Source organism: Microtus pennsylvanicus, chromosome 11, assembly GCF_037038515.1.
Source record: "Microtus pennsylvanicus isolate mMicPen1 chromosome 11, mMicPen1.hap1, whole genome shotgun sequence".
In the NCBI taxonomy this organism is placed as follows: Eukaryota; Metazoa; Chordata; class Mammalia; order Rodentia; family Cricetidae; genus Microtus; species Microtus pennsylvanicus.
The window spans coordinates 72,206,344-72,231,116 of record NC_134589.1 but is presented as its reverse complement, the minus strand read 5'-3'; the positions used below and the strand labels follow the sequence as shown (position 1 = coordinate 72,231,116).

The following is a 24,773-nucleotide window of genomic DNA, read 5'->3' as shown; positions in this document are numbered from 1 at the left end:
ACTAGCCTCTGATCACATAGTGGCTGCTAACATGAAACTGGCTGAAGAAAATACGATGATTAACACATTTCTTCAAATAGAAATATATTCTAACTTTGACCCAGTTTCTCTTAATTCTTTATGAAAAGTATTAAACACTTAGGTATCAACACACTGGAACTATAAATGCCTTCAGCTTACATTCAATGTGCCAACATCTTATAAAATTTGAATTTTCTTTTCCACAAGCACATGGATATAAGTATTTCTAAAAAATATAGTAGATAAAGCACAAAGATTGCTAAAAATCCTTCATTATAAAACACCTAATAAAGACAATCTTTTATAGAATTTACTCCTATTACATTAAAGGAACATAGCAATTGTTCTATTGGTAATCACAACTAATATACAAGTCATTAAAAACTAAATTTATGTGTATGTGCATGGCACTTATGCCATAGTGCATGTGAGCACGTTAAAGGACAAACTGAGGAAATTAGTTCTGTAGCTTTGGTGTCTGTTCTGGAACTAGCTCTTGTAGACTAGGCTGGCCTCGAACTCACAGAGATTCACCTGCCTCAGCCTCCCGGAGTGCTTGGGTTAAAGTCGTTCTTTCTTTCCTCTATGTAGGTTCCAAGACTTCAACTCCAGATTGTCAGACATGGTGACCTTCTGAGCCATCTCCCCGGACCCTTTAAGTCACTTTTAAAATTTTCTAATTGTCTCCTGAAGATTTTTTTTTTAAATATTTATTTGTTTATTTATTTATTATGCATACAATATTCTGTCTGTGTGCATGCCTGAAGAGGGCACCAGACCTCATTACAGATGGTTGTGAGCCACCATGTGGTTGCTGGGAATTGAACTCAGGACCTTTGGAAGTCGAGACAATGCTCTTAACCACTGAGCCATCTCTCCAGCCCTCTCCTGAAGATTTTTATGGAACTTTAATCTATGATGCAATCAGGGTTTGAGGGTTCCATCTGGAGGCTAATTTGGAAAATCTCCCCCACATTTCCTTCTCTATGGTTTTGACATATGGCACAGACTTGAAGAATTTGGGTAGCTAACTTGAAGGCTGCACATTCTTGGCTTATCTATTGTTTTCCAGTGTCATATGTTTAAGTAGTATCACCTTCAAACGAAGCCTAAAGGTCTGATTAGATTGGGGTTTAACAGTTTTTCCAAGAACATTTCATAGGCACCGTGCAAGAAAGCCATTAATTGAAATCTTCCACAAGGGATGAGTAATGACTAAGGTTTGGCTGGGAAAGTAACTGCCATGTTTCCATGGGAAAGCACCTTTGCCTAGAAACAGACTGAACAGATAGTTTATATGCTAATACAGTGTGAGTGGTACAGTCTTATGAAATCTAGTGAGAAGAAGGAAAAACAGAAAAAAGGGAAAACTACAATGAAGTCCCCTACCGAGCTCTCCATGGCCCCATAGCTCGGCTGAAGAGTAGAAATCCTCAAAGGAGGAGACTTTCCGTGTAACAAAGGTCATGGAATGTTAATGCGCGGGGACTTCTGAACAGAGTTCCTTGTAGTGGAATCCCAGTAGAATCATTGTATCTAGGGTAAATGTTGGAATGGTTGTTTTCTAGAAGTAGTTTGACCTTGAAGAAATTGCAGGAAACAGTGATTGTTTTCTATTATCTATAGAGTTGTTTTTCTGAGGCTTTACAGCCTTTGCCTGACTTTGGTCACAAGATGGTCCTGGCACACTTCAGTGTCTTGCATTACTGAATACTGCAAACAGTGCGTAATGAGTAAAGTTGTAGGGGTGTGATGCTTCCCTTCCCAAAACATACAGATTAGATTAGGGGCTTTAGATGGGAGAACTTGTTTTACCCAAAAACAACTTTTGTGTAACGATCAACGGATTATGCTTCTGCACAGCAGTTCGAGGTTCATAAAGACTGTTCCTCCCAGCTGCCACAGAGCCTGAATTACTCTAGAGTGACCTTTCCTTGACTATCCCATGTAACTCAGAACATGGACAGTTACTGTTCCTGGCAAACCACTTGGGAAATGCAGGGCAACTATGCTTCCTGTGATACTGATTTGCTGTTGCAGATCCAACCCTGGCAGGTGTAACGACAGCCTTGCTAAAGGCCTATCATCTCAAGAGATAAGATGAAAATTGGTAATGGTCGTGTTTATCCAGGAATCAGGACCATCACCCTTTCCCCAGCCTTCCCTGCTGGTCCCTTTCCTACAACTCTTTCTCCTCCTGCCACTGTACAGTTCTAGTTGTTGATGTTTTTGTTTGTTTTTTGAAGCAGGGTTTCTCTGTGTGTAGCTCTGGCTGACGTAGAACTCACTCTGTAGAGGAGGCTGGTCTTGAACTCAGAGACCCATCTGCCTCCACCTCCTAAATGCTGGGGTTAAAGGAGTGGGCCACCATACCTGGATTGAACCCTAGTTTGCTTTTTATTGCCATGATAAACAACACGACCAAAAGAAACTTGGAGAGGAAAAGATTTATTTCATCTTATCCAGGAACTGAAACAGAAGCCATGGAGAAATACAACTTACTGACTTGCTCAGTTTGCTTTCTAATACAACCAAAAACCTACCTACCTGTTCAGGTTGGTACCACCCCCCGTGGGCTGAGTCCTGCCACATCAATCACTAATCAAGAAAATGCCTATTGGTTTGCCTACAGGCCAGCATGCTAGGGACATTTTCTCAAATGAGGTTTCTCTTTTCCCAGATGACTCTAAGTTGTGCCAAGGTAACAAAAAACTAACCAGTAGTGTGGCAATTTTTGGAAAACGAATGCAAGCAATGATGAAGTATGTTTTTGGCTTTTTTGGGGGGCGGATTTCTAACCCCACAGGCCAGGTCAGTCTTTCAGGGCACATCTACCAGTCTGCAGTTCTACATAGAATTGTGAGAAGCAGCATACTGGCTAACAGCCACATAGAGGGTCTTGAAGCAGTCTGAGTAAGTCCTGGCTATAGAGCTCTGTTAAAGTTGTACAAAGTATCTGTAACTTGATTTCTTCATCTCTTAGTCAGCTGTTTTGTGCCTGACTTATTTTTAAATATTTTAACTGGCTTTCTATATTTTCTAACATCTTATCTGCTTTTAGAATTAACATTTTAATTGAGCTTCCATTTCTTCTAACTTCTTGCCAAGACCTGAAGTTCTCTTTCATGTCTTAATTTGTATACTTTCTTATTCAGCAAGTGAGGGTGTACAAGGTTTCGATGGCAGCATTTGAACTCAAGGCTGCATGGACTTGGGTGTGCTCTTATCCTCTTTGCCATAGCTCCTCCTGTGCAGGACAGACTCCCGCGTCCCCAGATTCTCTCATTTTTTAATGGGATGATGTATGTTGTTTTGTCCCGGGAACAACTATTTTCTATTTTCCATTATTCTACAAACTTGACCCTCCTGGTTCAGATTTCTACAATGTGTAACTGATTTTCTAACATGTTTTGCTGTAATCTATTTTATAGCATTTTTTTCTTTCATTGGAAGCAGTAAAACTCATATTTTAATTCCAGCCTAGAAATCCAGTTTTTTTTCCTCATAACTTGCCAAGTTAAATCTTTAGCATTTTATAACTCTTTTTTTTCTCCTCCTCTTTCTCAGTTTTGATTCCACAGCCTCTTCATGGGAAAAGTTCTACACAGTGAATCACCAGAACCCAAGATTCTTCTATGCCTTGCTCCAGTCTCCTCTGTACCCAGGGCTGCTCACTCTTCCAGCTCTTCTCTGGATGTTACTGTGGTATTGTAGATCCGAGGAATGCAGAAAGGGATAAGATCAGGGACCGGGTGGATTTCAATACAGGCAAGGGAAAAAAGTGTCAACCACACAGTGAAGCTTCAAGGAGAATGGCATTTAAGTTGGTAATAAAGTCTGATAACTTCATGAAATGGAAGACAGGGGACATCCAAGGCTGAAAGGAGCTGGGTCTCAAGTCTTTGGGCACCTCAGGTCAACAGTATCTGGTCTCTGAGTCCCTGAGATAAACTGCCTGACCTGTTCCCAAACTGACAAATCCCAGAAAAGGTAACCTCTCCCACCCACCCAGCATTCCTCTCCAGCTGCAGCTGAGGAGCTCCGATCCATTTTATCTATTAGCCAGTTCTCTACTCAAATCCCAGATTTTTTTCAACCACTCACAACAAAAAAGCCCAAAACATGTCAGAATGCAAGCAAGGAAGCTTGCTAAGCATAATCATGACCTCAAATGGTTTGACTTCTTTAGCAGTCAATCATCTGAAAAAGTCAGCTCTTGACCAGTTCCTAGGAATAAATCAGTTGTTACACACACACACACACACACACACACACACACACGCTGTCACTTATCAGTGAGAACACTGTGAAGTGGCAGTCACTGTGGTAGACTGAAGTGTTATGAAGCCTGTGGTCTCCTCACCCCACAAACTGGACTGCTGAGCCACTTGTAACTTACATTTTCCCATTATTCTGAAGGAGTTTAGTGTTTGGTCTGAGAGGGACGATATGGGTAACATATTTGTCCCACAGTAAGGATAAAAACAATGTGTCACACATCTAGCAAAGAGCAGAGAATGCCCTGGGGAAGATGAGCAGGTGTATTTCTCTATATGCTTAATAAACATTATTATTCAAAACAATAACCACTTAAATGCTTTCAATAAGTAAAAATGGTTATTCTGGCTTTAAGAAACACTTCAAAATAGACAAAGGAATTACAAGGTTGTAAGTTAGTTGACATTTTGTAGCACGAACTCTAATTGGTCTTAATAATAAATACCTGGAGCCAGATATCGGAGTAAAAGCTGAAGGATCAGAGAAGCAGAGCAGGAAACCACTAGAGCATTCTGACCTCTACCAATGCTCAGACAAAAGGGGCGATCCTGTCTCTACAAATCCTCAGACTGAATGCTCTCTACAAAACCTCAGACTGTATTTCAACTCCTGTCTCCTCCTACCTTATATTCCGCTCTCCACTCAACCATATCACTCCCGTCTCCAACTCCCTGGTGCTGGGACTAAAGGTATGGGATCCCAAGTGCTGGGATCACCTTTGTGTAAGCTGTTTCTCTTTTAGACAGTTTCAATCTTCTGTCACCTTGAGCTCAGAGTTCCAGCTGCCTTTGTCTCCCAAGTGCTGGGATTAAAGGTGTGTGCCACCACTGCCCAGCCTCTCCGGTTAACTAGTGGCTTAGCTCTGTACTCTGATCTTCAGGCAAGCTTTATTTGTTAGATCACAAACAAAACATCACTACAGACATTGTTTCCCCCAAAGTTCTGATGTTTTAGAGAGGCAGAGGGAAGGGATTTGGTCAGGGTACATGATGGTCACTGGAATCAGGATCAGAATCAAGCTCTTGAACTTGAGAATCAGAACCAGTTTAGAATTTAAGAAGCACATCTAGTCCCAGTTGAGTACGGTTGTACTTGAAGCAAAGGGTGTATTCTCACACTAATTGAATAAGGTGAAGGACTTTCATTATTCTTATTGTAAATATGAAAAAATAGAGGTACGAAAAGTTCTAGTAACTTTTCCACGTATCACAGTTGATTGTTGACAAAAGGCAGACTCCTGAGATTAAAGGGTATTTTGTATCCGGGAAAAAAAGCAGAAAATCTGGAACTTTAAAGCTGGTGCTTCAAAGAATAGTTTATTTAAAACGATTTTTAATTTTTGTGTGTGAATGTTTTGTCTGAATGCACAGAAGTGCACTATACATACATACATGCATGACTGGTGGCCCAAAGGTCAAAAGAGGGTACGCGATCCCCTATAACAGGAGTCACAGACAATTTTAAGGCACCATGTGGGTGCTGATACCTGAATTCAAGTCCTGTGAGCCCTATCACCAGGTGGCTTTTAAAACAGGTGGCACTTGACAGAGGCAAAACCATGTGACCATGTGTCAGTTACCCCAACTGTAAGACTGGGGTAGGTTCTAACAAGTCTGCAACCTCCGTTATGCTTCTGTCGCTATAGGAGACCATAGTTGGGGTTCCGACCTGTGATATTTGGTTACTAGTTATGAAGAGCTCAGCGCAGTGAGTGTTCAGTAAACGGTAACGGGGCGCTTTCCATCCTCTTGGGAAGGTCCTACTCAGTCAGCGATGCAGTGGGAAACAGCGATGCATGAAATAAAAACTTTTTCTGGCACTGCTACACAGGAAACTCAGCTCGGTAACAGGTTTGTGCTAACAGGCATAAACAGTGCCTAAAAGACCTAAAAGGGCCCCTGGCCTCAGAAGCCACTTCAACCAGGCCGTTGCTAGGCGACCTTCCGGCGGTGGAATAGAGGCAGGGCAGCCTGAGCAGGTTCCGCCTCCACTTCTCGCCCAAGTTCCCTCCCACTCGGGCAGTCGGAGCGTCAACTCGCGCGACCGGCCGAAGCCCGGCGGCGCATGCGCGCTACTTCCCGCGCCGCTCGGAGTGACGCACGCTCCGGCTCTAGGCCTCAGCCTCCGCCCCGCCCCCCGGCGTACGGCTCTCGCCCCGAGCCCCCGGCTACGTCCTCACGGGGGGCTTCTCCAACGCCCCTTCCTCCACTTCGCCAACACTGTAGAACTGGCTCAAGCGTGCAGACCCACCTCCCGTGCTCCCGTGGCGGCGGCGGTGGTGATGATGGGCCGGCGAGGACCAGGCCAATGGGCGGGATGTGAGGAGGCAGCGGTTGCCCGGGACCTACTTCCGGAGGACGGGCGGAAGTGGCTGCGGCGCCTGGCGGGAGGGGGGAGAGGAGCGCGAGGGGAGGGCCGGGCCACAGGGGGTCGAGGGGGTGGGGCCTGCTGGCGGCTGGGACCCGGCCCCGGCCTGGATCTGGAGCTGGGAGGGCCGAGGCTCCCAGCCGGGATCGGGTGGGCGGGGTCCAGGTAAGGAGCCCGTGCGCCGAGGAACCGAGTCGCAGGCGCTGTGGAAGCGAGGGTTCGCAGTGCTGGGAGGGTCTCCGTGTCACTGTGCCGTGGGAACGCCGAGCGCCGAGCGCGGGGTTCGGAAGGGAAGGGTGGGAGGAGTTAAGTTCTTAGCAGGGGGTGTCCTGTGTCCGCCACGCCCCTACAGGAAGAGGGGTGCGTGCCTGTGCGCGCGTGTGTGTCCGTGTGTCCGTATGTCTGTAAAACTCACAGAGGGCAGGGGCACCAAGGAGGGCTCCCAGACTGAGAAATTGGGGCTTCTGCCAGCAGGACTCAGGCCTCAGATAGTCCAGGAGAGTGCTCTCGGGAGTGGCCCTGGGAAGGAGTTTGAAAGAAATTGGGAATTACATCCTTGGCATAGTTTCGGAAGCTGTGGGGGAGGTGAGGGTTGCAGGGGATGCCTGTGGAAGGTGCCAGCATCTAGGTCTGGGTAGGATTCAGTCCCATTGACAGGAGGTAGGAGATTAAAACACTGAACCCCCAGAGAAGCTTGAGAGAGAGAGGGTTAGTAAGTGGTGTTTTAGAACGTGGGACCTTATTTTCTGTATTTTTAGAGGACCGTCTTTCCACACTGACAGTACTTTTGGTTGCATGTCTGTACTGAGAATAGTTAGGACCCAAGCACACATACACGTATGCTCAGAATGATGGGGCTACAGTTTGTGTATGAAGTATGTACTTTTTGTACAAATTGTGTGGAGTAGTTGAAGAAGAGCGTTTGTTGGCTGAACACGGTAAAGGACTATAGTCAACATGGAGGTCTCAGAAAGATTGGAGAGTGTCATAATGTTTAAATGTTCCACAGGTTCCCAGAGAAAGCCTCCTGGGCCATGTCGATGTTACAGCCTGTTTCTTCTCCTGAGCCCCAGCAGAACACAAGTGGACCAGTGGATGGTTTCTCTTGCTTGAGCAGGAGATGGCATAATACCTGGAATCGGCCTACCACGAGCCTCTGAGCTTTAGAAGCCCGCTGGATGAAGGGATGTCATAACCGCCTGGAAGGGACACGGAAATCAGCAGTGGGGGGGGAGGGGCCTGGACACACCCCTTCCCCCCCAGACTCCTCCCTGTCAGGGTCCACCCGGCCATGGACTTTGGACCTGGATAAGTGGAGAGAAGCTGTGCTTTGGTGAATCTGATTCAGTTTGAAAATGGAGTATTAAGTGGGAGGCTTGATGATCTCCAGGGGAGCCACTGAGAGAAGAAAAGAAAGGTAAGGTTCTTCCTCCTTTCTCACTTGGTGCCCTGCTGTTGCTGTGCAGGAGATGGGAATGGGGACAGTCTGGGAAGGCAGCCATGTCTAAAGTCAGGGCACCTCCTGTACCCTGATGAAAAAGAACCTTATTCTGATGGTACACAGGAAGCATCACCTCTACCTCTCTTTCAAGGGGCAGATAATGACCCTAACCTGTCCCTTACTGAGGCTACAACAGATAGCTGGTAAAGGATTTGAGTGCTTGCAATTGTGAGCTCAGATAGGTGAGGTGAGGTCAAGGAGAGCATGCAAGGCAATCGGGCTGCAGGGCTGTTGGATTAGGTGCCTTTCAAGGCCCTTCCACTAGTGAGCTAATAGGATTTCAGACTGGTCTGGACTGACCGAAATGGATTACTCACTCTGGCAGAGGCAGACTGCTTAGTTTTGGGAATCTATTAACTAAGGGAGGGGTAGAAGGCGAGCTGGAGTAGGAAATGGCTAGATAACTCCCTAAATTGTCTCTTTGCCTTTTTCCCCAGTAAGGAAGCTGAGGTCTTGAACCCTCATGGAAAGAACAGAAACAGCTTGAGTTTGGGGAGCAGTAAAATTTGTGGTCTAGCTCCAACTTTCCTGTTCAGAGTGCAGCCTGAGATACGTTAATCACCTTCTGTGCTGTTCTCGTCACACCAGACAATACTTCACTCAGGTTGCTTCTAGGAACAAACGAAATAATTTTGCCTTTTGAAAGACCTTGTTCATATAAGACAGCCACATCAATTTTACTTGATTTCTTGTTTATTGTAATACATAGAAAAGCTCTGGATGAAAGTTCTGTTCTTTTATTCAATGAGCATGCTTGCCAGAGCCATAAGCAGATATCTCTGTTTGTTTTTCGAGACAGGGTTTCTCTGTAACAGCTCTGACTGTCCTGGAACTCTCTTTGTGGACCAGGCTGTCCTCAAATTCACAGAGACCCACCTGCCTCTGCCTCCTGAGTACTGGGATTAAAGGTGTTCACCACCACTGCCAGCCTTAGCAGACATCTTATTTAAAGGCCTTCCTGGCATTTGTTTCATCATGTTATGTAAAAGGTGAACAGTTTTAGGAAAGCTTAACTCAAGGGGATCCTGTCAGATACTGCATTGGCTCTGATGGCTCTCCACTCAGCTTTGCAGCAACTTCCTCTGGGGGAAGTTTTAAGTCTCAAGGACTAGTGAGAAGACCTAACCCAATTTCTTGGAGTGGGTGCTGAACCTTTTTTCCTCTCTCAGATCCTTGTCTGCTCTTTCTGGTGCCAGGTGGCTCCAAACTGACATCTCTTGGGCTTTTATTTATCTTAAGACTGTTCATAACCCAAGTTATTAGCTGTCTTTGTACCTGCCTGCTCCTTCTTTGAAAATTTCCCTACACCGAGGTGCCTGCTTTTCCTAGTGATGATAAACAGCAAAGAGCAGGGGACGCACGCACAGCACCTGCATTTGAGGCAGCAGCATGTGGTGGCGAGGGCTAGGGTCATGAAGCCTGTAAGTCAGTTACAGAGGGACCTCACATCCACTGAAAACAATGCCTGTTCTTCCTTGCCATAGGAGTCCCAGTCTTTCCTCAGTGGCCTGAAGGCTGGGCATTTCAGCTGAGTAGGTCTTCTGGCTCTGAACTGTTCTTTGTCTTGTCTGAAGCTTGTCACGGCCCCCTTGGAGGCCAGGCTGCTGTATATGTATGAGTCTCAGTGTCGATGTGTCATCTTCCCCAAATCTACTGAGCAAGTGCATGGTTACCAATCTTTGCTTATACACAGGTATCACAGTGATCTCTTTATGGCTATGTAATGCCAAGATGCCTCCTGAGCCACCTGCAGGGCATGGTGTGTTCTGGAACTTTCCTTATCCTACGTGGAGTGCCTACAGCATCCCAAGTACTGAGGAGTTACATTGCATTGACCAGTGTTCATGTCAATCAAAGTGTCCAGGCTGTTATCCAGCTTACCTCACTCTAAGGAAGCGCTTGAGGATTGCTTTCCTTGTTTGAGGAGGACCTATGGAAGCCCTGAGCAGGAAGAGCTCACCTAAGGGGTGTGGCATAAACATATGCCACACCCCTTAACACTTGTGCAGTTGAGTGCTGAGTTGCCTTACAGCAGCCTCCAGGGAGAGAGAGAAACTCGGTGCCCTGACAGCCTCCCTGGTAAGTCATTTCCTCCTTAGTGTGAGCTAGAGTCTTTGACCTGCCAGAGCACTAGCTCTCCTGTCCCCTGCTGATTCTTCTGCTAGACATTTCTCTCAAACTTTTTCACAGGGCCAGCAGATTGCTAGGGTACTACACTCAAGTGTTTAACAAGGCTGTTAGCCAGGAGATTTTACACTGAATTTATTTAGACCTTCCTTTATTCTAAAAGGAATTGGAGGTGGCTAATGAAAAGATTTCATAGGCATTGCTTAGTGGTCTGTTGTTAACAAGCTGAGTTTCTGTATCGCTGTGTGGTTTGGGGCAGACATGTTAGGAGGAATGATAAAAGAAACTAAAACACGAGTTTAACACTTCCGTTTTGCTTCCTCTTATGTTTTTAAGTAAAGATCTGTCACAAATTCAGAGCATGAATTCTTTCCAAACTGCAAGCACTTTGGGGTATCTAGGCTGTAGTTTATAAGGGGCAAGTTCCTGGAATATTTTTTACTTTCCTTGTTTGTTTTGTTTTGCTTTTGTGTGCTAGTAGAGTAGGCAGGCAAGTGTATTACCTTTTAATTCTCTGTTATCCTGAGACTAGATCTTCCTGTTTTTCCATTTGCACATAATCTGATCCCAAGCTCATCCCCAGAGTCTCGACACCCAGCTCCTGTTTCTTTGGTTCTTCCCCAGTGCAGCCTCTAGAGCCCAAGGCTTCATTACTGATACATTCTTGTTGCTTGGACCAAATGCTATCTATTCCTCCTGTTTAAAAACTCATCCCATCTCAACTCCGTGTTCCTATCTTGGAGGGGGATGGGCTTCTTGTGTTTGGCGACTATCTTGGAATATAAGCAAAGGACTGCAAAGATGGACATGGTGGTCAGTTGTGTTCTCCCCACCTGTTTCCTGTCTCACTGCCTTAAAAGGCCTGGGCTGCTCAGTCTTCCCATCTTCAGTACCCGGTATGTATGTGTTTTATCCAGGATGGTGATTTTAGCTCCCTATATTTTGGATCTAAGGACTGGTTTCCCAACTTTTTATACTTATAGAGAAATTACACTTCGTTGTTTTTCTTAACACTTGGGCACTAAGTGTGAGGGCTATAAGCACCTTAATTCCTTTTTATGGGAAGTAAGAAGAGGACCAAAGGTGTAGACAAACAGTGGCATTCTCTTGGCACATGCATGGGCTTGAGTTTCCTGTCACAGTCTGTGCAGTCAGCTAAACTGGAAATGGTGGGCATTCACTCACCACACCCACACTCAGTCCACTCCACTGACGTGTCAGCCTTTCCTGTACTTCAGGGCGGGATTTCAACTGCTGCTATCAAGATTTCTCTGCTGTCCCACTGTGTTCCTGTCCCGTGGGCACAGAGCTGTCCCAGCAGTTCTCAAGGACACGTGGGTGCTAGGTTTGGAAGCTGGAATGCCTAATTCTAAAATCTGGCTAGGGCTTATGACTTGACAGGAAATGTATACTTAACCCAAAGCCCCAGACTTGTCTGTAGAATGGGGGTGATGCCGGGAGAGTGTACGGAGAGGTCAGGAGAACAGACTTGGAGGGAAGGGTGACTTTATACCTAGTGACTCCTTAGAATTTTAACTCCTCGCCTGCTTAAGGAGCCCTAAGAGTCCCAGACAGTGGGGTAAGAGCTGGGTGGTGGGAGCTCAGGGTTACGCAAAGGTCAGGTACAACAGGATGTGGGAGGGTGAGGTTGTGGTAGAGGTGAGTGGACAGTAGGGATTCTCAGATACCTCTTTGAATTCCAAAATGGCCCAGCCCTTGAAATCTGGCTTGCTCTGCGTGGCCTATTACCCAGGACTCAGACCTCAGAAACTGCTCCAGGGCTGCTGCTGACACCTAGGTCAGGCCCTGAAGTTCCTGGTTTGCTTTTTCCCTCCCCTTTCTCAGGCTGCTTGAGGCTCTGACTGTGGCATTCCTTGCTTAGCACGTAGGTCCCCCGGGGTTCTGCTGAGTGCTTGTCTCCACCCTCCTCAAACTCCCTCCTGGTTTCTTTTACTTTAAAATACCAAGGAATCCAGGTCCAGGCACACACACACCCATTTAGGGTTACTACAAAAGCCTCTGATTCTTTCCCTCCCTTAGGCTTAGGGCTTACACTGTGCACAGGCCTATCTCTGGTTTCCCCACCCACAGAAGAAAAAAAAAAAAACAAGAAAGAATCGAAATGACTAGCTCTGGCTTGCCTTGGGCAGCAGGTGTTTCCTCTCCTGCTTCCCTTTTTGCACCTAGTACTTGTTGCTTGCACCCACTGCACTCACCCCTCGCCTTTCTCCAGCTCAAACTCTGCAGCTTTCCTGGTTTGGGTATAGGCAATAGTTTCCAGGTTCTTCGTGTTGGGTTTGATGAACGCTCTACTTGGGAACGCTCCACCAAGTCCGCACCCGTCAAAGTCGGTAAAGCTCTAGACTCATGGGCTGGGCTGGATTAAGGGACACTCGGGGAAAGTCTGTACTGGACGAGGCTGAGGGTGTGAGTGGGATCCGCATCTACACTGAGAGTTGTGACTAGGGAAAGGGCCCCAAACAAACATCTCTTCTACCACTGCCTTTCTAAGTTGGAAGACCGGGGGAAACCCGCTGTTTAGGTCTTGACGGGTGATCTGAAAGTCAGCAGAAGAGGCAGGCCCCCGAAGGAGGGGCCAGCGCGGACTCGCCCGTGGTAGGGCGGGGACCAACAGAGGGGGCTAAGGGAGCCCCGCCCCGCCCTCCCGGGGAAGGGCCACGTTGCCCGCTGGCAGGGCTCGGCGGGCGCCGCAGGAAGACCGGCGAGACGGGACGCGGCCGCTGGGTCTCGCCGGTCCGGAGCGAGCCTGGTTCCAGGCAGGGAGAGTTGGGAGTATCTGGTGAGTTGGGTCGGCGGATGCCGGCGTCCACGGTCTCAGGAGGGCAGGAAGCTCGGCGGAGGGAGGCCGCGCGGCCAGGGGATTCGGGTCTGAGTTCCGAGTATGCCCGAAAGCCCGGGCTGTTGGAGTGGCGGGCCCACCCGGGGCTGCGCAGCGCGCAGTCTCCCCCGCGCGGGGAAGTGGGAACTTCTCTCAGCGGCAGGATTCCCGGCCTTTAGCTGGGGGTGGGGAGGGCTTCTCCGGGAGGGGCTGTTGTGAAACTCGGCTGGAGGGCACTGCTACTGCGGGTCGGGGAGAGGTGGGGTCGCCTCGAGGGAGCAGGGGACTGGAATAGAAAGTGGGCTTCCTCCAAGCCTCATCCGAGTCTAGGCTTCATAAGTTACTAGGGCTTGTTTTTGCCTAGCCATAAGGAAAATTGACTCAATATTGAAATATGTAAGTTGGCAATAAAACTTTTCCCTGATCTCTTTGCTAATGTGTGTGAAACGGGGCCCCCCAAGAGGTGCAGAGCCCCCCATTTTACGAAATATTCAGAGGGACTGGGCCACCCAATTGTCTCTATGGATGAGTGGCCTTAGCCCAAAGCTTCATTTTCGTTAACCCTTGCTACTGTAATGGCTTTCGTGCTTAAGAACATCGTTGGCCCGTATTATTGTCTGCCTATTTTAATGCTATCAAGACAGGAAAATTCTTGATTCTGGAGTCTTCCCATATTCAGTCACTAGTACTTGATCTTTTTGTTTGTTTGTTTGTTTTTCGAGACAGGGTTTCTCTGTAGCTTTGGAGCTTGTCCTGGAACTAGCTCTTGTAGACCAAACTGGCCTCGAACTCACAGAGATCCGCCTGCCTCTGCCTCCCGAGTGCTGGGATTAAAGGCCACCACCGCCTGGCTGACTACTTGATCTTTTAGTGTGGAGATCGCTAATAATGGCGGCATTGCATCCCTGCTTCTGTTTCTCAGAAGGTTCCACCACTGTGTGTTCAAACTTTGTGGCAGTTGCAACAAGTTAAACTAATTTTCTACTTAGGACATCGGGAAATTGTTATTGTCATCCAGACATCAGGGACCTTGGAGATGACCAAAGTCAACTTGTCTGTTTACAGATGAGGAACTGATACAATGATTCATCAGGTTACTGGTTCAGGGGCTCTGGGGGCTTGCTGTTGCTGGGCTGTGGGGCTTTCATGCTTTTGCTGTACCAGCATTGTGTTTCTCTCTCACCTTTTCCCCCAGGTCTTACCCTCTACACCCTTGAATTATTTAACATATCTACTCTGACTCCTTTTCAGTTCTTCCTTCCCTGTGAAGTTATTTAGCCTGGTGCCTTATACAGAGTGTAACAACCAGAAAGTAGTTCACTTAGCCATTGTCTGTGACGTGTTCTTCGCGCTCTGGATTTTTAAGCTGTGCTTTTTAAAATAGTGGGCAAGGCAGAAAGAAATAGGAGGGACAGTTCAGTAACATTCCTTCCTTCTTGATCCTTAAAAGCTAGGTATAACATTTGCTTTCCTGATCCTGGTTGGAAGTTGACCGTTTCTGTTCACTTGTCGCTTAAGGAACACCTTTGGCAGAGAGGGGGCAAGCATGGATGAAATTGACCTTAGAGGCTAGATGCGGAAAAGTGCAAGCTTGTCATAGCAGAACTCTGCTTGTTATACCTGCTGTCTTGGAGCCCTTGGAAAGAACACATGATGGTGTTCCAGCCAGCTCTCCAGCCACTGTCCCAGTTAAGGTCAACATCAGACTACTGATGTGTTAAGAAAATGACCATCTACAGGAGCCTAGCCCTCAGCATTTGAGTCGTCCAGCCCAAGGTGCTGACAAATGGCAGAGACAGGTCCTTCCCTCTGCCCCATTTTCTAAATTCTTCAACTATTGACATTGGGTGAAGGAATAAATGATTGTCACAGTTTTAAGCCAATAAGTTAAGTAAGTTAACAAAAACTACTGGTAAGAAATGGGTGAGAGTAGAACAGTCTTTAAAGTCTGGGCTGGGACCCGAGTGTGGCAGGTAGAGAGGGGCACTCGCCCTACTTATCCGGGATTGTGTTCCATTTTTCTCATTTAGGTACAGTCTGCTGTAGTGAATCACCCCAAACTTAGTGGACTTTGTTGTTGCAGTCAGATATAGCTGGTTCCTTTCCATCCTTAGTGGTTAGCTCTAGTAGTGAGCGGGAATGCTAGCTGAGATTGTCAGCTGGAACACCTTGGATGTCCTGTCTTGCTATGCAGCCCAGATTAGTCTTGAACTTCCAGCATTTCTCTTGCCTCTGTTGCCTGAGTGCTGAGATTACAAGTGTGCTCCCAGCCATCTTGTCTTTTAGGGATAACTTAAAGGAGTCCTAGGTCGCCTCAGAATCACAGGGAAGGTATGTGGACCCTCCCCTATGGAGGGTCCACATTTTGAATGAAGAGCTTCCAGAAGGAGAGATGTGGCAGTCCTCTGTGGAAAGTTCAGTTCTTCACTTTTGCTGCTGTTTTCCCCTTCATTCTCTATTCCTTAATAGCAGAAGTGGTCCTTCATGCAGCCTCTCGAGACTTCACATGTCCAGGCACTGTAGCAGGTGTAGAGGACACGGAGCCTCTTTTCCTAAGGAGTGAGATAAGAGCTAAGGAAGGGATGATCAGATTCTCTTACAGTGTGCAGAGAGTGCGGAGGAAGAGTAGTCACAGGGAGGTTTGGTTGTATGTGTCTGGGATGTTTCATACGCTTAGGGAATGTGAATGTGTTTAGGTGGAGCACTGGTAACAGCACTTCAGGAGCAAAGACACCAGTGTGCAGAAGCAGTTACTGGGAAGGACCCAGTCCTAAGGCTCATGTGGGATCCATGTCATTCATGGTAGAAATGCGATTACAGAAGGATGCATATCAGTTGTGAAGCCCATTTCTGTTGCTGGGGGGCCACCACCCAGCTCCCAAATAAATCACACATGGAGGCTTATTTTTTTCTTATGAATTCCTGGGCTTAGCTTGGCTTATTTCTAGCCAGCTTTTCTTAACTTAGATGATTCTGTCTATGTTTTGCCTCTGGGCTTTTATCTTTTTTTTTTTTTTTTTTTTTTGGTTTTTCGAGACAGGGTTTCTCTGTGGCTTTGGAGCCTGTCCTGGAACTAGCTCTGTAGACCAGGCTGGTCTCGAACTCCCAGAGATCCGCCTGCCTCTGCCTCCCGAGTGCTGGGATTAAAGGCGTGCGCCACCACCGCCCGGCTTGGGCTTTTATCTTTATTCTTTCTGTATACCTTTCTTCTTACTCCATGGCTTGTTCTGTAGCCAGGTGCCTGCCGCCTGGTGTCCTCTTCTTTTCTAACTCCTCCACCTTTTTCTTTCCAGATTTCTCCCACTCTCTCTGCCTGCCAGCCCTGCCTATTCTTTCTCCTGCCTTGCTATTGGTTGTTAAGATCTTTATTAGACCAATCAGGTGTTTTAGACAGGCAGAGTAACACAGCTTCACAGACTTAAACTAATGCAACATAAAAGAATGCAATACACTTTTGTATCATTAAAACAAATGATCCAGCCGGGCAGTGGTGGCGCACGCCTTTAATCTCAGCACTTGGGAGGCAGAGGCAGGTGGATCTCTGAGTTCGAGGCCAGCCTGGTCTACAAGAGCTAGATCCAGGACAGGAACCAAAAAGCCACGGAGAAACCCTGTCTCGAAAAACCAAAAAAAAAAAAAACAAAACAAAGCAAAAAAAACCCAAATGATCCACAACATAAACTTGACACATTTTTGTCAAACTAAGGAGTTTGAATTTCTTCCATGTGGGTAGTGGCAGCCTCTCTTAATTTTACTGTGTCCAAGTATCTCCTGCTACCAGAGGTTGTTTAGAGAGAAGCCACAGGTAGGTCACTTCAGCTGGGGAACTACCAGGGATTCCAGATTAACAGCTTAAAGGGGTTGAGGGCTTGAAATAAGAATGGCGATGAATGGGGAACTGTTTCAACCCTTGGCATAACTCTGAAGCTTTTAGGGCTAGCCATGTTTCTGAAGTTAGAATCTAGTACCGAGTGAGGAGTTCTTCATGAGCCCTCACCCCTAACTGAGGAGCTGTTGACAGCCACTGGCTTGGGGAGGAGAAAGAATGAGTTTTCTTTAAAAGTGTGACTTCTGCTAGGTCACCCATGTTCCAGTGGATGGCTCCATATCATGAGTCTATGGGCAGCACGAATGGGAGTGCAAAACAAGAGGAGTTAACGGTGGGTTTGGACCTTGGATGTCTTTGTCAGTTGCGTGTGTGTGTGTGTGTGTGTGTGTGTGTGTGTGTGTGAGACAGAAACTGTGATCAAAATATTACTGTATGATATTCTCAAAAAAACTCTAAGAACAGTGCATGATAATCCACTATGTTCATTTCTGTAGCAAAAATGTGAGTAGACACTCAAGTGGGGTGGAGAATATAAACAGCCCCATATTAGATTAGATCCAATGCCACCAAATGTGGAGCTGTGGGATTTTCTTGTCGAATGAGTTTAGGAAACTGTTTGTCGGTACGTTTGGATTGGAAATAGCAGTGGAGGGATTGTGCATATGTGTGGTGTCCACACTGAAGACACTTAGGTTGCATGCACATTTGCATGCTGAAGTTTGTAGTTTGGCATGCGTGGAGCTGATCCAATCCTTGTGTTGCCTTTTGCTGGTTTCACTGGCATGGACAGTGATAGGGAGGTGGACTATCATGATCTGAAGACATGAAAGATATCTTGACATTTATTTTGTTGTATAGCTGGTACTGTTCTAAATGCGCTATGGATTGTCTTACTAATTCTTAAAGCAGCATACTGAGGTATTCCATGATCGTTTCTATCTTAGAGGTGAGAAAATTGAGTCTTAGAGATGTAGAAAAATACAGGATGATGCCAAGCAATGCTTCTTGTCTGACTTTATGCATGTCTGCTGTGTCCTTCTTATGGTGCCTGAAAGGACTCAGGAGCTTGTCCCCCTGCCAGCCAAGGTCTGAATTGGATCACACCTCTAAACATGGCAGCTGCTGTAGAGGGCATCACTCGTGGTCAGTGTGCATTCACGGAAAAAGGGCTGAGCGTGCCTTCTGCCTGTGCTTCTAGTACCTCAGGCCACACCCTAATGGGCTAGTATCTAAAAGGCTATTGCCTGAAGGAATTCCCACAACAGGAATTGCGCTCTTCGTGGCAAAACAAGCAAGTACTGTTGAAGAGTTCATATGGAAGGGCTGGGAAGGAGGACAGGAAGGAACCAAGAGCCTGAGAGAGGTTTTCCTGTGAGCCATCCAGCCACTCGAAATGTTTGTAGACTTGCTAAAAATCCTGCTGACAGGCAATCCTGACTTGTTTTGATCTGCATGCTAGTGGGTGCATTGCACCTAGTTCGGCATCTAGAGAAAATGAAAAGTCATTTGAAGGTGATTTCTTGAGGGTTTGCCACCAGCCTGAAAACGTGTAGGTAGGTTTGAAGTGTCTCATTGACGATTCAAGGACAGTCCAGTCCCCTATTCCAGAAGACAGCACTTAAGTTAATGAAGTTCTGTCTCTTTGTCTTGCTCCCATCCTTTTGTATTAAAGCCTTTTCCTGCTTAGACACTTACTTAGAAGGCAGGAAGATAGGGGTACCCTGAAATCCTGGCCATGGGAATATAGGGAAAGTTTCAACATTGACCACGTTTTGAAGGGGAGTAAAGGAGAACCTGGCAACTGGTACATCTCAACTCTCCCAAGAAACTAGTATAATGAAGTAGGGATGTAATGCCACAGCTGACTGGAAATGACCTAAGGTTTCTGTGAATATTGGCATTCTAGAAACTGCAGGGGCAGATGGGCTTGGGCCAACAGGACCCAGATCACAGGGCTGTAGAGAGTTTATCTGGAACCTAAGGGTTTGAGCTAGGATAGCAAATGGAGGTGTGAGTGCAGCGAAGGGTCAGTGAGACCATGGCCTTTTCTTGTGTCCTTACCCCTTGAAAAGCCTGGCCGGAGCAGGTATGCAGTTGAGAGATTCGAGGTAAAACTGGTCAGTCAGCTTTGTTCCCCTTACGAATGTGCCCAGCTGGGACAATAGCTAATGGATGAAGTTTATTCAGATGGAGTACACATTGCCTTATTTTATTTATTAAAGAAATTTTATTTAGAAACAGTTTTTACAAAAAAGTTTCAGGTATGAAAATGGCCTTCCAGGGCTGGAGAGATGGCTCAGAGGTTAAGAGCATTGCTTGCTCTTCCAAAGGTCCTGAGTTCAATTCCCAGCAACCACATGGTGGCTCACAACCATCTGTAATGGGGTCTGGTGCCCTTCTGGCCTGCAGGCATACGCACAGACAGAATATTGTATACATAATAAATAAATAAATATTAAAAAAAATGGCCTTCCAGAGTGTCACTCAGATAATCACGTTCATGTGCTGTTGAGGGTGTGCCCCATTCAACCTGTGCAGCTACGCTGCTTCCTGTTCTTATGCACCCCTTTGCCTCTAAATATTTCAGTGTGTATTCCCTCAGAATTGGGGTGCTCTCTTGCATACCTTAATAGATACCGGTTATTATATCTACTTTAACTTACTGTCTAGATCAGTTTTACTTTGTATGATTAGTAACTTAAATTTTTTAAAAATTTTGTTTTTTGTATTTTATATGAATGAGTGTTTTGTTTACTTCTACGTGTGCATTCATGGTACTGTCAAAGATTAAAAGGTGTCAATTCCCCTGGAACTGGAGTTGTGGGTGGTTGTGAGCCACCTTGTGAGTGCTGGTATCTGAACCCTGGTCCTCTGCCAAAGCAACCAGTGAGACATCTTCAGCCTTTAGTGTCTTTTTTGTAAGAGTTTTATTGACATATAATTGACACACAGTAAACCACATGTTTAAAAAGTACAGTTTGTTTTGATATATATATCTCCATAAAATGATTACTATAATCAACATGATAATCAAGACAATAAACATATCCACTCACCCCAGAATTTACTGACGTCCTCCAGCCCCAGATTGAGAGCTTCAGTTCTTCAGAGGTCACTAAGAGACTTGAGACAGGTTTGGATTTTTTTTGTCAGTCTCATGAGTAGTATTTATTTAATTTGCATTTTGCTTATGCTTGAAGTTGAACATTTTCTGATATGTGTAAGGACTATATGTATTTCTTATGAGCTACCCTTATTGGCTCATTTTCTATAGAATTATTTGGCCCTTTTTCCTCTGTTGTTTGAAGTCTTCCCCTCGTGTGATAATGTGTGTCAGTGATTGATGCTGCACAAGTGCTCAGTCCATTCTCTTTCCTCGTGCTCTTTCTCCCCATATAAAAGTCTTTCAAGTAAGGAAAAACATCAGTTTGCTTTTGTTGCACCAAGAGTCAAACCTAGAAAGCCTTCCTCAGCTCCCTTATTTCCTCCTAGACTTCAGTTGTTGGTTTGCTTGTTTTGTTTTTAATTTGTTTGAATTTCTGGTGTACTTGGAAATTATCCATATATAGATATAATTTTACACCTATATTTTTCCAAATTCCTGTATAATAGTTACGGTCTTGTTCTGTTCCATTGCATATTGTACTTATTTATTACACAGTCTAATTGCAGACTTTTAGTAATTATTATTTTGATATCTCATTGAACAAGTCCCTCCACCACTCTTCACCACTCTTCTGCGCAAATATTCCTGTTTGTCTCCACACAAAAGCAGATTTATTGAACTTTTGATGGTCCAGTGTAATTCAAGTAAAAGGATGTTGAAGTATTTTACGTTTTTTTAGGAAATGTAATTTTGTTTCATACAGGCTTTTGAATGTTAAATTTATCTTTAAATATTTGTTTTCATAGATTTTGCATAGGATTTTCATCTCCATTACTTCTAATTACTTTTTGTGCTCTGAAGGCCATTGCACGCTAGTATGTTAGTGGTTTTTGCCATTGACTGCTGTGTAACTGTTTCTAGAAACCCGCACAACATCAGCAAACAGATAGTTTTGCTTCAGTCTTCAGTTGTTTCACTTGTATTGGCTGACTAACAACCACTGAGATTGTGGGCAGCATGACTTTAAGATTAATATAATTACTATTTTCGTTTCTTTTTTTCTTGGTTTTTCCAGACAGGGTTTCTCTATGTAGCCCTGGCTGTTTCTGGAACTAGCTTTATAGACCATGCTGGCCTCAAACTCAAGAGATCTGCCTGCCCTTTCCTCCCAAGTGCTGGAGTTAAAGGCATGTGCTGCCACATCCAGCCCCTCTTCTATTTTCTTTTTTTTTGTTTGTTTGTTTGTTTTTTTTGTTTTTTTGAGACAGGGTTTCTCTGTGGTTTTTTGGAGCCTGTCCTGGAACTAGCTCTTGTAGACCAGGCTGGTCTCAAACTCACAGAGATCCACCTGCCTCTGCCCGGCCGGCTCCCTCTTCTATTTTCAAGTTGTTGGTATGTTACCACAATACTCTCAACAGGAGCTGGGTAATGCTCCATTGTATATGTATAGCACATTTTGTGTGTCTGTTGGTCTGTCACCGACACTGAGGCTGATTCCATAACTTGAATATTGTAGGCAGTGCCTCCATAAACACGAGTGTTGTCGGCAGCCTGGCGTTATTTCTGACGTCATTGTATTAAACAGAATAACCAAACACAGAAAGACAAACATTCTCCTTCGTTGTGTTTCCTTACTAAGTCAGGTGTGATATTTGATTTTTAAAAAATCAGTAATTTTAGGGTAGTTTGGCTTGAAGAATGGGAGTTAAATGGTCTTACCTCTCCCTCCTTCTGAACTAGACTGTGGCTGAAAGACAGAAAATGAGATCTGGCTGGTAGGGAACCAGGAGTGAGTGACTGTCTTCCTTCCTTCCTTCCTTCCTTCCTTCCTTCCTTCCTTCCTTCCTCCCTCCCTCCCTCCCTCCCTCCCTCCCTCCCTGTCCTATCCCATTACCATCATTTTCTGCCTCATTTTGAAGCATTAGAGCATGCCGTCCTGATCCTGCAGTCCACCTCCTTGCTTCCCTTTTTCCTTAATTACTCCCTGTGCCCATCCTCTTCCCTGTGGCATGTGGAATTATACATACTTGAGGTAACAGTTGGTTTTCTCTCTCCTCTTTAGGTTCATGGCTTCTTCCTAATCTCAGCGTGGAAGAATCAACCCTTAGATTGGGAAAGTGAGCCAGGCAAGCCCAAGGCAGCCTTGAGCCCCTTGCCTGCCCTCCCCTGTGGGGGCCAGGATGCTGAAGAAGCAGTCTGCAGGGCTTGTGCTTTGGGGTGCTATTATCTTTGTGGGCTGGAATGCCCTACTGCTCCTCTTCTTCTGGACACGCCCAGCACCTGGCAGGCTACCCTCAGACAGTGCTCTTGATGACGACCCCGCCAGCCTCTCCCGTGAGGTGATCCGCCTGGCTGAGGATGCTGAGGTAGAGTTGGAACGGCAGCGGGGACTGTTGCAGCAAATCAGGGAACATCATGCTTTGTGGAACCAGAGGTGGAAAGTGCCCACTGTGGCCCCTCCAGCCTGGCCCCGTGTGCCTGTGACCCCCTCACCAACAGTGATCCCCATCCTGGTCATTGCCTGTGACCGCAGCACTGTCCGGCGCTGCCTGGATAAGTTGTTGCACTATCGGCCTTCAGCTGAGCGTTTCCCCATCATCGTCAGCCAGGACTGTGGGCACGAGGAGACAGCACAGGTCATTGCTTCCTATGGCAGTGCTATCACACACATCCGGCAGCCAGACCTGAGTAACATTGCTGTACAGCCAGACCACCGCAAGTTCCAGGGTTACTACAAGATCGCCAGGCACTACCGCTGGGCACTGGGTCAGATCTTCAACAAGTTCAAGTTCCCAGCAGTTGTAGTCGTGGAGGATGATCTGGAGGTGGCACCAGACTTTTTTGAGTACTTCCAGGCCACCTATCCACTGCTGAGAACAGACCCCTCCCTTTGGTGTGTGTCTGCTTGGAATGACAACGGCAAGGAGCAGATGGTAGACTCGAGCAAACCTGAGCTGCTCTATCGAACAGACTTTTTTCCTGGCCTAGGCTGGCTGCTGTTGGCTGAGCTGTGGGCAGAGCTGGAACCCAAGTGGCCCAAGGCCTTCTGGGACGACTGGATGCGCAGACCGGAGCAGCGGAAGGGACGGGCCTGTATTCGGCCAGAAATTTCGAGAACGATGACCTTTGGCCGCAAGGGTGTGAGCCATGGGCAGTTCTTTGACCAGCATCTTAAGTTCATCAAGCTGAACCAGCAGTTTGTGCCCTTCACCCAGCTGGACTTGTCGTACCTGCAGCAGGAGGCCTATGACCGGGATTTCCTTGCCCGCGTCTATGGTGCCCCCCAGCTGCAGGTAGAGAAAGTGAGGACCAATGATCAGAAGGAACTGGGGGAGGTGCGGGTACAGTACACTAGCAGAGACAGCTTCAAGGCCTTTGCTAAGGCCCTGGGTGTCATGGATGACCTCAAGTCCGGTGTCCCCAGGGCTGGCTATCGGGGCATTGTCACTTTCCAGTTCCGGGGCCGGCGTGTCCATCTGGCACCCCCACAGACCTGGGGTGGCTATGATCCTAGCTGGAATTAGCACCTGCCTTTCCCTGCTGGGTCTCCTTGGCATACCATGAGCTGAGACAGGCCTGCAGTCCCTGGGCTATACCATCCTGTCAGTGTTTCCCTCTTGGGTCTATAATCTTTCTATTTCTGTGCCCCCCTCCCCAGTGGCATTCTAGTGCACAAACCATGATGAGGGTTATACTCCTGTTATCAGGAGAACTATTGTGTGGTGTATTTGGTGATACTGAACAAGAAACCACTGTGTGGTATGGGGAGGCTTGAGCTTGTTGGGGCCAGGGTGTTCTCTTGAAGGCATCTGCAGAGAACTTGGCAGTTCTAGCTCTCTTGACCAGGCCTGTTGACCCTGACCTGGCTTCTGTCAGAACATGAACCCACCTTATATACCTATTCTCCCTTTCTTCACCCTCCCCCAGTGTGGGGCTAGGTTATGGAAGGAAGAATGGGTTTGTGGCCAAATGAGACTAACCAAAGGGGCTTCACTCTCAGGGTCAGATTGGAGTTGTTGGGGTGCCAGGGGCCACTGCCTCCTGGCCTCTCTTTCTGCTGACTCTCTAATGTTCTTCTCCTGCAGCACAGCAGCTTGTGGTTGGGAGATGGGAGGTGGAAAGGGAGAGCAATTTCTGTGCTAGGGCCAACTGTCGGGAAAGCCCCGTACTTGGGCACCCTCCTTTCTGGAAATCAGTTCTCTCTGTGTCCGTGAGGAGGAGTTGGTGCCAGCCTGGTGGGAGACACTGGGCTGACTTATGTGCCTCTTTTCCCCTGGGGTTTGGTGTAGAGGCTCCTCCCTGAGGGCTGGCTCCTGGTGGCCATCTCAGAGCAAAGTATCCCAGGACATCTCTGGCCCCAAACCAGCTTCTGTCCTGCCTTCCTAAGCATTCCCACATCTCCCCCCGCCAAGATGCAGGTAGCAGATTGGAGAGAAATTTGTGTGTTTTTGTTTGTTGCCTGACCTTAGTTTCATGGAAGAAAATTAAATCTACAGAATTATTTTCAAAAATAAAGTAAAGGCTGAATTGTCTGAGTTTCCTGTCTGTGTCCTAGGAAAGGAGGTAAAAACGGTGGTGGTAGGGGGGGGACAGAGGGAGGGAGCGAAGTCTACGGGAAGAGCTAGGCAGGTGAGAGAGCAAGAGACACTAGAAGGACAGAAAATGAGAACAACGGTAGCTGCGACTGGGGGAGGGCAAGGGACAG

General features: G+C 46.7%; 1 protein-coding gene across 7 annotated transcripts; it reads left to right on the top strand.

The window, feature by feature from the left end:
* The first annotated feature begins 6,704 nt into the window (after positions 1-6,704).
* Positions 6,705-24,600, top strand: Mgat1 (alpha-1,3-mannosyl-glycoprotein 2-beta-N-acetylglucosaminyltransferase). 7 transcript variants are annotated; one of them, XM_075992809.1, is made up of 3 exons: positions 6,705-6,842; positions 7,690-8,083; positions 22,131-24,600. In XM_075992809.1, exon 3 carries the CDS (start codon positions 22,249-22,251, stop codon positions 23,590-23,592), a length of 1,344 nt encoding a protein of 447 aa, XP_075848924.1. In that variant the 5' UTR covers positions 6,705-6,842; positions 7,690-8,083; positions 22,131-22,248; the 3' UTR covers positions 23,593-24,600. The 7 variants fall into 7 exon arrangements, with proteins under 7 accessions (XP_075848924.1, XP_075848925.1, XP_075848926.1 ...); XM_075992810.1 differs by having other exon boundaries at positions 6,739-6,831; positions 7,676-8,083; XM_075992811.1 differs by having other exon boundaries at positions 6,830-6,947; positions 7,676-8,083.
* The last annotated feature ends 173 nt before the right edge of the window (positions 24,601-24,773 follow it).